The 18459-nt window shown below is 43.9% G+C and overlaps 1 protein-coding gene across 1 annotated transcript in view; it reads left to right on the top strand.

The window, feature by feature from the left end:
* The window catches only part of tspan5a (tetraspanin 5a), a 65956-nt gene that overhangs the window by 30402 nt on the left and 17095 nt on the right, over positions 1–18459 (top strand). The window contains exons 4-8 of the mRNA XM_084325401.1: positions 2699–2869; positions 4190–4315; positions 7355–7402; positions 12928–13044; positions 17414–17475. Of these exons, the coding sequence (XP_084181527.1) occupies positions 2699–2869; positions 4190–4315; positions 7355–7402; positions 12928–13044; positions 17414–17475 (524 nt within the window). The remainder of the gene's footprint in view (positions 1–2698; positions 2870–4189; positions 4316–7354; positions 7403–12927; positions 13045–17413; positions 17476–18459) is intronic.

The raw sequence follows: 18459 nt of genomic DNA, 5'->3' as shown, positions 1-18459 counted from the left end.
TCCCCAGTGAGAGTCCTCGCTGTCAGGTGAAAAGAGGCTGCTGGCTGTCTCCTATGTATCGGAGAAAGCATCCGATAGACCTCAGGGCTCCCTAGGCCGACCAGTGCGGGGCACATGCGCGCAACAACCAGGATATGAGGAGAAAAAGTGGATAAAAAAAATCTAAAATAAGCTGTACTTACAGTAGATTTCATTCACGGTCTTTGCTGCCCTGTAATGGGCGCCTGGTGGTACTAAATCCAGATTTAACTCTGCCATTGGAAAGGGGATATCCATAGATGTATGACTTGGCCATAAATAAGGTAATTTATAGGCCTGATATTCTATATTCATATTTCAAATTGCATGTGTCTGGATTGGCAACATTCAGTACTGTATCTACAAAAAAAAACTGTAAATCATCTGCCCTTTGTTCATTTGCTTAGATTTTTAGTACACTTTATCTCAAGAAGGTGCTGAATGGTGTGAATGAATGAATGAAAACTTTATTTAACAGATTGCAGAATGGGTACAATACAGTACGGCTCAATACATACAATTGTTAAGGGGATGCAGACCTGAAAAAGACGTTTGTCTTGTTTCCATCAGGGTCCCCCAAACTGGTAAAACTTTTCACTTTTGGTCACCGTTAGCATGGTGTTATTCACCATCAAAGATAAAAAAACTAAAAAAAAACTACTACTACTAATTATAATAATTTATGTTCTCCTTTGGTTCATTACAATTTACTCAAGCATAGTAACATACACAATATTTCGGACACTGGGAATACATTCCCTGAGGTCCATAGATGTTCCTAGATACCAAGAACCTGCACATCTTACATTTACTTGGGTAATAGTATGTACTTTTAGGCACATTTTCTGAAAATATGCCTAGGGCTTAAGAGGTTAACCCCTAACTGCTCCCGATGAGCAGTTGCCTCCGACATCTGTGTGTGAATGTGAGGCATAAGTTATAAAGCGATTTGGATAAAAGCAATAATATAAAGTGTGAGCTTAGTGAAACAACATGGCAAACGTACAAAACGTTGCAATGCAACATCTCCAATCTTTCTTTTCTGTTATCTCAGCTGTTAACAGACTGCTATACTACTTAGCTAACTAGCAAGCTGTACCCAGCATGCCGTTCAGCGGTGTAACAGTAACAGTTAATAGTGTCCCCTCTCAATACACTACACAGTGTAGGTGCCGGTAAAAACAAGGGGAAAATAAAAATTCTGAGACAAAATGAAATTCGCATAAACGATTCGATTTCTTTTTACAATTGAATGACTATTAGAATATTTGAAAATTGATGACCATCCCTATTGCCAAGTGCACCTGTCCCTGCTCCACGACCGCGGGTCGACGCCACCTTTTCAGGCGTGCCAGCATTACATGGGCCTCGGACCGATGCTGCCCACAGGGTGGATCAGCCAACCTAAACCTCGAGGAGCTCAGGCCGATGCCACCTGGCCGTCGTGCATCAATATAATGTGCAATTATCTTAGCTTGTTGAATGTGTACTTATTTTGATTGAAAAAAATAAAATAAACATTTAATTTGTATTTACTTATTAAACGTAGTTGTACTTATTTTATTGCACATAGTTAATTTTTTATTGTGTATAAATACCTGCTTTTTTATTCTGTAAATTGTTGCTTTTTTATTCCTTTATGCTGTGCGGAGCAAACAGAGAGTGAGAAACTCAATTGTACTTGTTGCATATCGCTGCTGGCGGGACAAAACCTCATAACTCCAAAAACCCAACTTTTCAGCAGATGAAAAAAAACGAACACAGATTTGAGGGCGAATAGAGTTACGAGGTTTAGACAGATGATTGGTTTAATGCTTTCCCATTGTGTAGACTTTGTAAAACCACACACGTATTTTAATTCTTATTCGTGATTAGATTTTTGACTACCTAAATGTTTACTGTGAGCGATCTGTAGTGCTGAATTTCCCTCAGTATCAATAAAGTACTTCTATTCTATTCTAACATCTAGTGAGATATGGTGAGCAGTTCTATTGTTAGAAGGAGTAGATGACAAGTTTAACAGGTGTATCAAATAAGGTTTGATGACTTAATGTTCAAACCGGTGAAATCTGATTGTATCGTCTCTCCTCCTCTCCTCTTCCGACGTCTTGTCTCCTCTCCTGACGTCTTGTCTCCTCCTCTCCTCTCCTGACGTCTTGTCTCCTCCTCTCCTCTTCTGACGTCTTGTCTCCTCCTCTCCTCTCCTGACGTCTTGTCTCCTCTCCTGACGTCTTGTCTCCTCCTCTCCTCTTCTGACGTCTTGTCTCCTCCTCTCCTGACGTCTCCTCTTCTCCTCTCCTCCCCTCTCCTCTCCTCCTCTCCTGACGTCTTGTCTCCTCTCCTGATGTCCCGCCTCTCCTCTCCTGACGTCTCCTCCTGTCCTCTCCTCTCCTCCTCTCCTGACGTCTTGTCTCCTCTCCTGATGTCCCGCCTCTCCTCTCCTGACGTCTCGTCTCCTCCTCCCCTCTCCTCTCCTCCTCTCCTGACGTCTTGTCTCCTCTCCTGATGTCCCGCCTCTCCTCTCCTGACGTCTCCTCCTCTCCTCTCCTCCCCTCTCCTCTCCTGACGTCTTGTCTCCTCTCCTGATGTCCCGCCTCTCCTCTCCTGACGTCTCGTCTCCTCCTCTCCTCTCCTCTCCTCTCGTCTCCTTCTCTCCTGACGTCCTCTGTCACGCCTCTAGTTCTCTGTGTTTTTGGGGATCATCTTCTTCCTGGAGTTGACTGCAGGAGTGTTGGCCTTCGTCTTCAAAGACTGGATCAAAGACCAGCTGAACCTGTTCATAAACAACAACATCCGGGCCTACCGGGACGACATCGACCTGCAGAACCTCATCGACTTCACTCAGGAATACGTGAGTTCGGGAGAGAGGGAGGAATCTCAAGCTCCAGTATTCTCTTTATTGCGACACTGTAACGGTTGAACTATAGCCAGAACCCAGATGCAGACACAAACAGGCAGAGACCATGTTGAACCAGAGAAAACCCAAATAGCGGGTACATTTATTAGGAAAAGGGAGAATACGGTAACCAGGTTCTTAGACAGTCCAGGGAGTTGGCGCACAGACAAGCAGGGGATTGTGACCGAGGCTAGGTTCTCAGACGTAGGTGAGTAGCAGGGTAGTCTGATGCGCTGGGGGGTCGTAGCCGGGAGCGGGTCCTCAGGCGGTCCACGGGATTCACACGGAGAAGAGTAGTCGGGCAGGAGGAGGTCATACACAGAGATCCAGAACTCGAGAGCAGGGTATGGATCCAGGTAGAGGACTGTGAGCAAAGGAGGACAAGACAGGTTAGGCAAAGCAAGTGAACAAGGACTGACATGAGACAGAGCGATTACTATAAGGACTGACTGGTATATGAGAAACTACGATCTGGCAGCATCATGACATCTGAGCCAGGTCTAAATAGGTAGAGTAATCAGCCAGTAGATGTCAATCAGCTGCTCCTCCGGTCTTCACACACCTGCACCCCATCCTGTACTTAGGAGAGAGAGAGAGTAGCTAGGTCGGAATAGAGCGAGAGAAACCAAGGGTTATAGAAGACGGGAAGCCTGGAGGCTTGGAGGTGCATGACATACACATCGTTTTCCTCTGTGTTTTAGTTGCTGTCGTTTGTTCGTTTTTTCTTTTTCTTTTGATTTGTTCTGGTTTTGTCGTTTTACGGAGAAAAAAAAAATAGAGGAATAGGCAGGGAGTTCCTTTCTGTGGCGTTCTCCTTTTATAGGTGACTGGAAGCCGTTGTTTTAAGGTGGTCTTGTGCTCTGTGTCTCCCTGCAGTGGGAGTGCTGCAGGGCGTTGTTTTAAGGTGGTCTTGTGCTCTGTGTCTCCCTGCAGTGGGAGTGCTGCAGGGCGTTGTTTTAAGGTGGTCTTGTGCTCTGTGTCTCCCTGCAGTGGGAGTGCTGCAGGGCGTTGTTTTAAGGTGGTCTTGTGCTCTGTGTCTCCCTGCAGTGAGAGTGCTGCAGGGCGTTGTTTTAAGGTGGTCTTGTGCTCTGTGTCTCCCTGCAGTGGGAGTGCTGCAGGGCGTTGTTTTAAGGTGGTCTTGTGCTCTGTGTCTCCCTGCAGTGGGAGTGCTGCAGGGCGTTGTTTTAAGGTGGTCTTGTGCTCTGTGTCTCCCTGCAGTGGGAGTGCTGCAGGGCGTTGTTTTAAGGTGGTCTTGTGCTCTGTGTCTCCCTGCAGTGGGATTGCTGCGGGGCGTTCGGGGCCGACGACTGGAACCTCAACATCTACTTCAACTGCACTGACGGGAACCCCAGCCGGGAGAGGTGTGGTGTCCCGTTCTCCTGCTGCACCAAAGACCCCGCGGTACGAGACCCTCACCGGCCCATCATAATAATAATAATAATAACTTCATTTTATATAGCGCCTTTCATGAAACCCAAGATGGCTTTACATAGGTCAATAACAGGACAAACACGGTAGACAGACGCACAACGTTAAGTATAGGAAGCTAGAGGTCAAAGGCCATGTTAGCTTTGAGGTGAGCTTTGAGGAGTTTCTCGAAGTGGTCCAGAGTTGGGGGCGTTGCGAAATTCTGCGGGGAGGGACTGAGTTCCAGAGGGTGGGAGCTGCCACGCTGAAAGCTCTGTCCCCAAAGGTCCGCAGTCTGGTTCGGGGAATGGAGAGCTGACCGGTGTCTTGAGAATCGCAGGGACCGTGACCGAGTGTGGGGGTGGAGGAGGTCAGTGAGGTAATAATAATAATGTCTTGAATTTATATAGCGCCTTTCATGTACCCAAGGCGCTGTATAAATACTTTCTTAGCTCGCCATTCTTTAGGAATCGAGGCTATAGGCAACATGTCATTCTGTCAGTAAACTATATCCTTAATCAAAGACTCTGCTGTCCGCCTCTGTGAATATCTGGTCAAATTATTATGAAACTATATTAGTTTTAGAAGCAAAGGTCTTAAGATAATAGGCTAACAGGACATACTTGACTCCTATAAGACTGAAAAAAATGAGTCTTATACAAGACTCCAAATGCTCCTTATGTACAAATGGGGACGAGGGGACATTTATGCACATGTACTGGGACTGCCCACCAGTTAAGATATTCTGGAAAGAGGTGACCCATCAATTATCAAATCTCTTAACTTGGAATATACCTGTACACCCCTCTGTATTACTGCTGAATGATGTTTTTGAGTGTGCAGTACATCCACAGCTAAAGAGATTGGTTTTATCGGTTATCACAGTGGCTAAAAAGCTGATAGCATCACGATGGTTTCAACCGGAAAAAATTTGCCAAAAGGTCTGGATTATTACATATCTCGATGTGATCTATCAAGAAATATCTACAGCAAGAATTTTGAGTCTCAATGAATCCAAAATGACATTGTGGTTAGAAGTGGTGGAGAAAAAGTGGGCGGCTACGTGGCGTAGTGGGCAAGGCGCTCGCCACGAAATCTGGAGACGCTGGGCTTGCCTGTTCGAGCCCAGTGCTCCACATTTGCTTTCAGTTTAGCTGGTCGTCCGTACTAATACACATTGGCCGTATTAGGGGGTGGGAAACTGATGGGTGGGGATCGGGCGTTGTGGACAGCGACTCCTACAGGTCGGTTGGTGCGCCTGCGCAGTAGAATCAGGAAGTGTCGGGGGCAGCGTGAGCCTCCCACGCGTTACTCCTCGCCACTGAGAGATCGAGCTGCGCAGGTGAAAAGATGCGACTGCTGTTACCTCAAGTACCGGAGGGGACTTGTGCTATGTATGACTTAGTCCACATTGCAGCCGGCTTGTGGGAGGCAAGAAACGGCGTTCGTGACAGGGGAGGGTTGAATTGGATGATACAAAAATTGGGATGGGAGAAAATATAGAAAATGGGAGAAAAAGGGGATAAAAAAAAAGAAGTGGTGGAGAAAATAAAAGCTAGCATATAATGGTAATGTCTGGTTAGGAGCGAGGGAAAATGGATGGATTATCCAATGGGGGGTCCGGGAGGGGGGGGGGGTACGAGCTGGAGCATATGTGTGTAGGTTTTTAGATAACAGGTATTAAGGGTATATCCTGTATAAGACAATTAACTAAAATGTGACTTCATTGGATGTGCACTGTCAACTAATGCTTGTATATCTTATCGTGTGTTGTCATGTTTGTTTATGTGTTTGTTTAAAAAATTATAAAAAAATAAAATGCAAAAAAAAGATAATAGGCCATAACTTCAACAGCACTGCATAGTGTGTTGTACTTAGGCCTGCCGCGATAAGCAATAAATCGATTAATTGCTGCGATAATTAAAATGAATGCAATGATTTTGACGGGCGCGATTAATTGCTATTTGCGCGTTTGTTTTAATGAGGCGGAACCAGTGCCCCTCAGTCACTGTCCGTGCTGGGAGGCGGGCCGCTGACGTTACTAGAGTACAGCACGGGAGCTCCGTGGGGCAACGCCACATAGACATTTCTCAATAGTGTTGCTCCTTTTAACCAAGTAGCATTATTTGTAGTGTAACGTTAGCTATTTTTAGACCCAAGTAGTTACTCGCTACTGCCCGGAGAAACTGGACTGCTAAATAAAGATTAAAGATCTAGCGTTCGTTGATGCTCATTCAATGCTAACAACATTAGCTACAAACGAAATACAACGTATAGCATAGCTACAAGTACAACACAGAATAACGTTAATACAATTACATGCATCATTGTTTACAATTAACGGGTGGGGCTAGTCAAAGGACTGGACACGGGGACAAGTTAAACATGAATTAATTTATTATAACACCGGTAGTTTCGAGTCGTGCTGCAGTGCTTACGCACCACAGCTATTATATTATATACTGCGTTGACGCTTCCTCCTCATCGTTGATTGCCTGTAGTAGCTGCATCTAACGTTAGTAGCTAACGTTAAAACTAACCTAAAGTTAGTTGTTCACCAACAATTTGTTTTATCATTAGCTCAAAAACATCATATCATTAGCCCAAGTTGTCGGCTCATAGTTTCTGCTTAGGATAATCTAAACAATACTTCCGGTCCGGTCGGTGGGCTTCAAAATAAAAGTCTAAACACCGGAAAAGACGGAGCGGTGGGCTTCAAAATAAAAGTTTGGGGAAATAAATTTCCAAAAAAAAAATCTCTAACCGGTCGCAATAATATCGCTTATCGCGATATTTTCGGGGGCAATTAATCGCCCAGCAAAATGTGTTATCGTGGCAGGCCTAGTTGTACTTCATTGCGCTTGTGTGTAGAGTATTATTACTATTTCGAAGGGTTGATATCTCATTTGGGGAGAACATTTTCAATAAATGGTCAGATCTATTTTGTGGTCGTCAGTCTTGCAATTTATAAATGTAACATTTGTCTTATCTTCATTTGCTCTTGAGTAACATTCTCCTGTTCCCTACTTCTAGGAGGATGTGATAAACACACAGTGTGGATACGACGTACGAGCCAAACCAGTAAGTCCAATCTTGTTTCCGCCTTGCTCTCTTGATCTGAGGGTGTTCAGAACTGTCCCCAGAGGTGGTATAGTGGTTAAGGCCCCCACCTCTGGAACCACATGAATGAATGAAAACTTTTATTTAAAATGGACACCACAGCTACATTGGACCAGTCACAGTGGATAGACCAGATCAAGTTCAAGTTTCAAGTTTCTTTATTAGTTGTCATACAGAAGTACAGAATACTTTTATACAAAAGGCTTCTTTCTGTTACGCTCCAGAGACTGTGCTAGACAAAATAGATAAGTATAAAATAAGTATAGCAAGTGTAAAATAGAAGTCAAGTACGTAGACAAAAGTGTTCAGTATATACATATATACAATGTACAATGCAGAGTAGAAGTAACTGAGTTACAATACAATATACTATATAGTACAAAGCAGAAATGGGATGAGGTACAATTTAGGTACAATTTACAGTAAGGTGTAATGAGGTATGGGTTGTGGTGCAAATTCTTTACCAATAAATATAAAGTGTGTTTAGGTGTTCTAAAGTGGGTGCTGCAGTGAGTTGTTTGTTTAAAGTGAGTGTGTGCGTGTGGATGTGTGTGCTGTGAGTGCATTTGATGGTTGTTACATAGTGTTATTGTCATTTAGCATTCTGATGGCCTGAGGATAGAAGCTTCTTCTGAGTCTCTCTGTGCTTGCCATGAGACTCCGGTATCGATTGCCTGACCGCAGCAGTTCAAAGAGGCAGTTGTTTGGGTGGCTGGAGTCTTTGATAATTCTCTTAGCCTTACCCATGCACCGCTTGTTGTAAATGTCCTGGAGAGTGGGAAGCCCCCCTCCAATTGTGCGTTTGGCTGAACGGGCCACTCTCTGTAGTCTGCTACGGTCTTGTGCGGTGCTATTCCCAAACCAGGAGGTGATATTGCCAGTCAGGATGCTCTCTATTGTGCATGAGTAGATGTGTTGTTTTGCGTGTTTATAGCACAAGTGCTAGTTTTTAACACTAGTCCATTGAGGCTTTTCTAAAAGATCGAATAAAATTAACAGTATAATACAGAATTAAATCAGAACAAATAGTTACCAGAACAAGAGTCCATGATCAAAATAACAAAACCAGTCCGCGTCTACATATGTGAGCACTGCTGCTTTGATTTCAGCCATACCTTGAGTCCTCTGCTGAAGACGTTGGCATTGGACTCCAGTCCAGTTTTAAGCCAGTAGGCAGAGAGTTCCATAAGTTTGCCCCGTTAACAGAGAAGGCAGACTGTCCAAACGAACTCTTGCACATGGGAACAGTACAGTCACCATTATTGGAAGCTTGTGTGTTGGCCAGCAGCTATGCTTGCTGGCCTGGGATCAGATCTCACCAGAATCTTCTCTCCTGTGTCTCCCTCTCAGCCTCCCTACTGTCTCAATAAAGAATCTTCTCTCCTATGTCTCCCTCTCAGCCTCCCTACTGTCTCAATAAAGAACCTTCTCTCCTGTGTCTACCTTTCAGCCTCCCTACTGTCTCAATAAAGAACCTTCTCTCCTGTGTCTCTCCTGCTCCGTCTCCCTCTCAGCCTCCCTACTGTCTCAATAAAGAACCTTCTCTCCTGTGTCTCCTACTCTGTCTCCCTCTCAGCCTCCCTACTGTCTCAATAAAGAACCTTCTCTCCTGTGCCTCCCCTACTCTGTCTCCCTCTCAGCCTTTCAACTGTCTCAATAAAGACATAGTACTCGTAACTAAAAAGAACCCAGTGGATACCAGTAGAGATGCTCTCCCACTTGTAGCCTCCCACCGCCACCACTAGACCGCGTGCAGCCGTCAGCTCTACAGGCCTCTCTGAATTAATGTGACCTTGCTTAACAAGTGCAGAGCTGAATATCAACCTGATGTGCTGATTCTACCCATATTCGTTATTTTTCACCGTTTATACAATATATTACTGAAAAATTATCCACTACTCCTGTACGTTTAATGTACACACGGAGCATTCATTTGCAACGTAAATCGAACAGCGGTGTACAGCTGATGGAAAAGTTGTGCTGTGCTTGTGGTTCGTTTTGTACAGTTTGTACAAGCAAAGAATCTTCTTTTAAACAGAAATGTAAGCCATTGTGATGGATCACGGTTTATGTGGGTTTGATTTTAGTTTATTCTTGTGTGCTTTGGATGTATTTTGGGTTTTCTCTGGTGAGCTGTCAATCACCAGACACCAGTTAATAGCCATGCGGCATGGCAGGTGTGTGGGCTTGATTGCCACCTGATTGGTGTCAGGTGTGCAGTGCCTTTAACACATTCATTGGGATTAGACGGGGCCCACTCTAGGAGGCCAGCTTTTCATTACAACGTTTCACTGTGCGTGAGGTTGTTTGTAGAGCTAACTCTATATTTTATATTATTGCTATGTGTCCATTGTCATTGTCAATTGACAGTATAAACCTTCCCTTCAATATGCCATAAAGAAATAATTTTTTCATCAATATGTTCCCGTTTTATAGCGTCGTGAATATGAACGTTATATCGGAATGGTCTGGTATAATTCCTGCAACGCTAGTTATAGGGCGCTAGCGTTAAATCGATTGGCATTTCGGCCCTACACAAGCTAGAGTTAAAAATCAAAATGCATATGATCTGTATCATGTTCCACCATGAATGCATCAAAGGGGGGGGGGGGGGGGGAAGTCGTTTCTGATTATTGATTACCAATAACGGCATTCGTTATTGCAACAAGATATGCTGACCGGGTGGATGCCTATGAGAACAAGGCCCGATCAGGCTGAAATTGACGTCAAATCGCTCTTACCTGTGGCCGGTTGGATGGCCTTGTTTCAGGCCTATACAGCCTGAAAATACAAATAATTATTACCCTTGTGTCATCATCACATACCGCAATATACTGAGCACACATTAGGAACAAACACATAATTCAAATGTAACATTAGCGCCCACCACATCAAGTACGTCTACACAACATATAAGAGTTGTAGGTCGGAAATGATGGAATAGATTTACGAACAAAAAAGGAGTTTAGCCTGCTCATACCTTAAAAGCGTGGGGCAGCACGAATAACTTGGCTCTGCTAATGTATCATGCTTCCATTCAACAGATGGCAACACACGTGAAGTCAAGTCTCACTCGCGTGATACTTCAAATAATTAACTGTATTAGACATTTGTTAATGATGAATAGGCTTCACTTCAGATTAGGGCACACAATAGCATTATGCAAATGATTTATAGATGTTTTATGAATGTCTTAACAAATCATTTGTTGAACATGAACAAATAAATAGAGGTACAGTATAGTTGTTTTTTCATATCCATTTTTCAAAGCATCTACAAATGTGTTACTACACATTAAACAACATTATTTAATGATGAACAAATCAAGTACAAACAATGTTGATAATGAGTTATAAATAATGTAGAACTAATTTGTAAATGTTATACAAATAGTTATAAATGATTTAATAATAATTTACGAATGTATATAAATGATTTGTTCATGATTAGTTCATTATCTACAAATACCTTATAGGTGTTATTATAAAGTGTTACCGAATTTCCCAGTTATTTGATCGCCATCTGGTAGATCGATATGTCCATTGGCTGATGCTATATTCCTTTACTGCATACTGAATTCGGCGTCGCAAAAAGTATTCCAGGTGATCTGGTGAAGCCATAGCTTTAGGCTAATAGAAAAGTCCACCCGGAGCGAAAAAAAAGTGACACCCGGTCTGCAACAGGGGAAACTGCATTCTCGAGACAGCGCCAATACCAGGATCTGGCCGGTACTACACTTTCGGAGTCCCAATATGTAGTTTACTGTGTTCAGATGGTTGTTAATTTCATGTTTTCCCTCAGTAGTAGAGGAGTGTCCCAAGCTCATGATTCTAGGGGTTTCTCTGTCTATAGTGCCGTTTCTTTGTTGTTTTCAACTGCTAGGCAGTGGTGGTTACTTTGGTTTTTCCCCCCAGTTGTTTTATACTGGTGTTTTGTGTTTTCTACAGCTTTTATTTGTATGTATTTTAGGGATGCCCCGATCACGTTTTTTGCCACCGATACCGATCACCGATCGTCGTGAGGCATATCGGCCGATACCAATCCGATACCGATCGTTTTTGATTAAAAAATTTAAAATGATTTTATATAAAAAAAAATTATTTATTTTTTTATAAAATATATATATTATATAATTAGACTTGTACTTCTATTATCTGCGAGACATCGCCACAAGCTCCACTGTCTGTGTGTACTCGAGTAGCCTCCAGCTACGGCCAGGATTCTCCGGAATTCAATGGGACATTTCGTTTTGAACAGTGAACTAACTTGCGCTAACGTGAGCTAACAGAGCTATCATACACGTCTCTACTAGACTATTGCTGGAGCATTTGTTGATATCATGAGCTATCAGTAGCTAGCCGGCTAGATACCGTTCGGTTAGACAATGCCTCATCATGTATTAAACTAAAAGTGAATAGTTGACTGGGTCATTTTGTAACGGTAGCTAACATTAGCTCATGGAGGTCCCGTCCCAATAGACTAGACTAGACCCGTGTTTACATGCGTGCGGGAGGGGCTGGAGTCGAGAGCAGACGCGCAGCACTGCGTGCAGCTCCCGGTGTGATCGGTTTTGACGATCAGCGAAAATAAAGCATTATCACTGATCACGATCGCATATTTATACTGATTATCGGCCGATAACGATCGGTGGCCGATCGATCGGGGCATCCCTAATGTATTTTATTCATGTGTTTTCCCCCACCCTCTCTCATCGCTCAGCAATTCGAGTGGTTACCCCTCTGGGGTAACTTTAAGATTCCCCTTTTTGTGTGTGTCTGCATGTGTGTCCTACACCCCCACCCCCCAATCCTGACAGCCAGGTCTGAAGTGCTAACTTCTTGGTATAAGTGCTCCATGTAAATGCAAACAGCTGAATAAATTAAGGTCGGAGTGAACGAGTACATTTCCTTCATTATGCTGTGATGTGATTAGGGCTGAATTGCTAAATGTTTTATTATTTTTATTACAGTACAACTTGCAATATAATTATTTTTCAGGTCTAGATTAAAAGCACTATAGATAACATAATAATACATCCACAGAGCTTTTAGAAAGGTGTAGAATGAAAGTATTGCCCCCCCCCCCCCAATAAAATGATTGATTCAGGAATTTATCATTTTAGAAATGTTGGCGGGTCCAAAATGAATGTTGTGGTTTACATGTTGCATGCATGCATCCCCTCCCTACTTCCTATTTCCCCATGTGGAATGCACCTGATTGGATAAACGACATGCTGAATGTTATCTATAGCACCTTTGAAAGTTTGCGTCCTTTCATACTGCGATATCACAGGAAAAAATCTCATCCGTTGATCATACCGAAGTCTCACAATTGAATAACATCTGGGAATTGCTTGTGGATAATCTAGGCTCCTAATCACATGAGATTGACCTGTGAGCCACCCACTCCACAACCCACCCTTCTCTCAATACCCCTCCTCACCCCATATTTTACTTACCCCTTTATAATGGCCTCTTATTGTCCAGGACGCAGAGCAGAAGGACTTCATCAATGTGAAAGGATGTGTGCCGCAGTTTGAGAAATGGCTCCAGGACAACCTGACTCTAGTGGCGGGAATCTTCATAGGGGTCGCACTGCTACAGGTGAGCGGGAATCTTCATAGGGGTCGCACTGCTACAGGTGAGCGGGAATCTTCATAGGGGTCGCACTGCTACAGGTGAGCGGGAATCTTCATAGGGGTCGCACTGCTACAGGTGAGCGGGAAGCTTCATAGGGGTCGCACTGCTACAGGTGAGCGGGAATCTTCATAGGGGTCGCACTGCTACAGGTGAGCGGGAATCTTCATAGGGGTCGCACTGCTACAGGTGAGCGGGAATCTTCATAGGGGTCGCACTGCTACAGGTGAGCGGGAAGCTTCATAGGGGTCGCACTGCTATGAATTAACCCCTTAAGCCCGAGATTTATTTTTTATAAATAGATCAATACAGTCCGTATTAAGTAATGTTGCATTTCTTTTTCAAATGTAGCCAAGTCTAAAGACCCTAACTCTACCAAAACAGCAGTCAAAGTGTATATTTTCAGCACTACGTTTGTTTACCAATGATGTTAAGCGTTATTAGCGAAATATGATCGGAAACCGGATGATTTAGACACGAGGACAGGACGCCGTCATGAAATTGTTGTAGTCCTAAGAAAGAGGAGACCCAGGTCTTTCGATGGAAGTAGACATTTCATAAAACTACACTTCCCAGCTCACACCAGCTGCTGTCGAAGCTGCAGCCGGCTGATGTGAAAAAAATATATTGACGTGATTTTCGTGATTATATCTCATGGAGTCACGGGTCGAACAAATCTGAACGTTATTGCCATAAAATACAACGGATATTATTTCTTTACCTTTCTGTGAATGTCTAACAAAAAAACCCGTCCCTAGCAGAGCTATGGACATTATGACGCAGGGAATACATTCCCTGAGGTCCATAGATGTCCCTAGATACCAAGAATATGCAAATGGTCGGGCGGCTGGGTGGCGCAGCGGACATTGCGCTCGTCACCAACGCAAGAGACACCAGGTTCGAATCCGGCTGTCGGCGTTGCCTCCGGCTTGGGCCGGCCGTCATACTAACTCAATTGGCAGAGTTAGCGGGTGGGAAGTCTAAGGGTGGTAGTCTGGTCGTTGTGAACAGCGACTCCTACAGGTCGGTTGGTGCGCCTGCACAGCAAAGTCAGGAAAATGGCGGGGGCAGTGTGAGCCTCCTACACGTTACTCCTCGCCAAATGAGAGTCCGCGCTGGCAGGTGAAAAAGATGCGACAGGCTGCCTCCACATGTATCGGAGGGGACATGTGATGCAAGGCTTCTGCCCTCCCTACAACCGGCCAGTGGGGGGCATATGCGAGCAACGATCAGGACAGGGGAGGGAGAATTGACACGAGAGGTAAATTGGGATGGGGAGAAAAAAAATCACAGAAAAAAGTAGATAAAAAATATATATATGCAAATGGCCTTTGTAGAAGTGAGGCAATCTTCCATTTACTTGGGTATGTACTTTTATGCGAATTTTCTGAAAATATGGCTAGAGCTTAAGAGGGGGCACTTCACCAAAGAACAATGCTGACTTATTGTGCACATAATCTCACACGGGTCCAAAAACTCTAAACAGTTTCACACACGTTCATTTAGTTTGACAAATTACAGAAAATCCTTTTTTGTTCAGTTGCGAGGAGGACATGTGATAATTGTGGCTCTAAAGACAGTCAGATGTTTTATGTACACATCCTCGCAACAGAACCAATAGGATTCAGGTTGAAAATCAGGAAAAACACCCCGTCTAGTGTCCAGTAGATCCTGTAGCCCGGAAGGACGTTTGAACATTTGTTTGAGATGTTTAAGTAAATAAGTTAAACTTTATTTCTATAGCACCCTTCCCAGGATGAATGCACAGAGTGCTTCACAAGTTTAAAAACAAAAAAAAGAACAGGGCAATTCATAAAAACGTACAATATAAAGACAAGCAAGGACAAAATCAGGACAAATAAATCAACAATTCAAGTGTGTACGTGGCCAAACGCCAACCTGAACAAGTGGGTTTTCAGCTGCCCCTTGAGAGTCCACAGAGGGGGAGGCTCTTAAGACCTGGCGGAGCTCATTCCAGAGGCTAGGGGCCACCGCTTCAACCGCTTAGGTGGTGGTAGTGGTTAAGGTTAGGGTTGAGGTAAAGGGATAGATTCATAAACAACATTTCAGCATGGACATTTTGTAGGTCAAAATGTGGTCAAAATGTCAAATGTGACCGTTCAGCAGAGACTCCATCGAATCCAGCTGTCAGCGGTACCTCCAGCTTGGTCAGTCGTCCCTACTAACACAATTGGCAGTGTTAGCGGGTGGGAAGCTGGTGGGGTAGGTGTCCTGGTCGTTGTAAACTGCGACTCCTACTGGTCAGTCGTGGGTGCCTGTTCAGCAGGGAGGGGATTTGGGGGAAATAGCGTGAACCTCCGCACACGTTACGTTCCCCCAGTGAAACTCCTCACTGTCAGGGGAAAAGAAGCGGCCGGCGACTCCACATGTATCGGAGGAGGCATGTGGCAGTTCTACACCAAGAGTCACCAACCTTCTTGAAACTGAGAGCTACTTCATGGGTACCGAGTCATCATACGAAGGGCTACCAGTTTGATTCACTCTTCTAAAATAACAAATTTGCTCAGTTTGACTTTAGTTATATATTATTATCAATGATAAATGATACTCATCTTTGTGAAGACACTGATCACATTAATGATTTCTCAATATAATTATCAACAAAACAAGGTGGGAAACAGATAATATCAATATTCAACATTTTATACACCCAGGCTTGCATCGGGCGACTCATGTGGTCCTCGAGGGCTACCGTGTTGGTGATCCCTGTTCTACACCCTCCCCAGGCCGACAGTGGGGAAAACGCGTGCAACGACCAGGAAGGGAATTGGCATAACGACTAAATTGTGGTTTGGGTGAAAAGTACAGAAAAAGTCCCCCCAAAATGTTTTTATAAAAAAAGAATGTGACCGTTCCCATGGGAACACCCCTCCGGGCTATGGGGGAAAAACTGCTTCCAAAATCCTACCTGAATCACACATAATTTGAAAAAGAATACAGAAATGCTTTAAAGTAGGGATGTTCGATATTGGCTTCTTTTTTACAGATATCCGATATATACCGATATTGTCCAACTCTTAATTTCCGATACCGATATCAACCGATACCGATATATGCAAGGCCCCCCCCCCCCCCCCAAAAACAGAATAATTTTAGGTAATTAACATTACATATCTCTTTAACACAACATTATGCATACTTTTGACAATAAATAAAATAAGAATTTGTTCTTACTTGCTTGCCTGGGTAAATAAAGGTTAAATACATTAACTCATTGACCGCCTTCCGGGAAATTAGGCCTAGTACGCCAGCGCTTTAATCAATGGGAGGACGGGGATATTTGCGAGTGCTTAAAATATATCTTAAATTATGGCTATGGGTCTAATACACCCGTCAATGACTTGCTTGCAGTCAACATGTACGAAACGGATTGTTTTTTCATCTGTACATTTCCGTTTTATACCGTTTTGAATACGAGTATAGTTTGAGATTTCTAGTAATTCCAGAGAAAGATGCGATAATAGCCCTTTAGTGGAATACACAAAACACGTCATTTTTCGGCTGATTTATGAATCGTTTTCAAATAAACGCTAGATTATCGATAGTATATGTGTCCTTATGCACAATACAAAAGCGGGCTGAAAATCGATTATCCGTGCCTTGCTCAGCGCCAACGGCACGCACACACACACGTTGTGATCGCTGTGAAAAAAACATCAGATTAACCCAAGACTGGTAACATAGATTCCTTACCTCACATCTGATGTTCTGCAAAAAGATTAATCCAATTCCTGATCGCCATTCCAAATATTGCGTTTATTGATCCAACGTTATATCTCCAAAACGCATAATCCACGCTGCTCTGATTGTCCCCAGTCCATCTGTTATCTGATACTGCATGCCGGAGATGGAAAACCTGGACTGGACTTTTTTTTTGGATGCACATCCCCAGCCAATCCAATCCAATGATGTGCAATACCGATAGGCGGCGGTATTTGCCCTTTTGCGAGCTCAGACCCATTCCCAACGATAACATCAGGTTGGATGGATGAAAATGAATGGATATCGCTAATAAAAGAAATAACGATTAAAACCCGACTATACTCGTGATTGGCGCTCAAGCAATGGCGATTTAACCCGACTATCATCGGGATCGGCATTCAATGAGTTAAGAAAATAAAATAAAATAAACAATAGATCATTTTCGATATTACATTTTAATGCCAATATCGTCCGATAATATCGGACATCTCTACTTTAAAGCTTTACAGCAGAATGAGGAATAAAATAGGATAAATGAATTCTTCTTATATTTAGAAAATGTTCAGCATTACTCATGCCACCTGTTTTTACCCCCCCCCCCCCCCCCCCACAGATTTTTGGGATATGTTTGGCACAAAACCTAGTGAGTGACATCGAGGCTGTGCGGGCGAGCTGGTAAGAAACATGCTATATTTTATTACCGTTTCAAATTCATGTATAATTGATCATCGTGTATATCACTGTTCTTCACCCCCCCCCCCCCCCCCCCACCTCCTCTCATTCATCTCTGAATTATCTCTACTCGTGTAGCGTGAGAAACATTTGTTTACATTGAATTACGTTGCAATTCAAGAATCCCATTCTCGACATACTTCCAGAACAGTCACGCCCGTGCAGTTTGCACAAAAAGTGTTGTATCCCCATCTCCCATATTGGGTGACTCCGCCTCTGTTCTATTGGCCTCGGGGGTGTGGTTAACTAACCGCTCCCTAACAGGTCGAGGGGAATACAAACGGCATCTCGTAGGCTATGCTTTCGAAACCAAACTGTGCGTACATCCCTCCGGGGAGACTTCTCTTCAGAAGACGCATGCGTGGCTTGGCTCCGTAAGCAGAGCTCTGCACACCGATGTCGTCAACTGCTGCTTCAGAATTCTCCATGCTACATACTGGTATCAATGAGAGGGATAGCAAGACCGTCTCTAGTCCATAGTGTGTGAAGTGTAGTATTGAGGAAAGGACGAGGACACAGAATGAATTGTCTGGGGCGGCTGGGTAGCGCAGAGACACTCGTATCGAATCCAGCTGTCGGCGGTACCTCCGGCTTGGTCGGTCGTCCATACTAACCAATTGGCAGTGTTAGCGGGTGGGAAGCCGGCGGGGTGTGTATCCTGGTCGTTGTAAACAGCGACTCCTATAGGTCGGTCAGGGCGCCTGCTCAGCGAGGGAGGGAACTGGGGGAAGTAGTGTGAGCCTCCCACACGTTACGCTCCCCCAGTGAGAGTCCTCCCATATATGTGATAGTATCCATCAACCCTCCCTAGACCGGCAAGTAGGGGGCAAATGCGCGCAACAACCAGGAAGGGGAGAATTGGCATAACAACTCCAATTGCGATGGGAGAAAAATACAGAAAAAAGGAGGAGAAAAAGTAGGGTTAGC

This window comes from Notolepis coatsorum (assembly GCF_963971535.1).
Source record: "Notolepis coatsorum genome assembly, chromosome: 1".
Taxonomy (NCBI): Eukaryota; Metazoa; Chordata; class Actinopteri; order Aulopiformes; family Paralepididae; genus Notolepis; species Notolepis coatsorum.
This window is presented reverse-complemented; position numbering and strand designations above follow the sequence as displayed.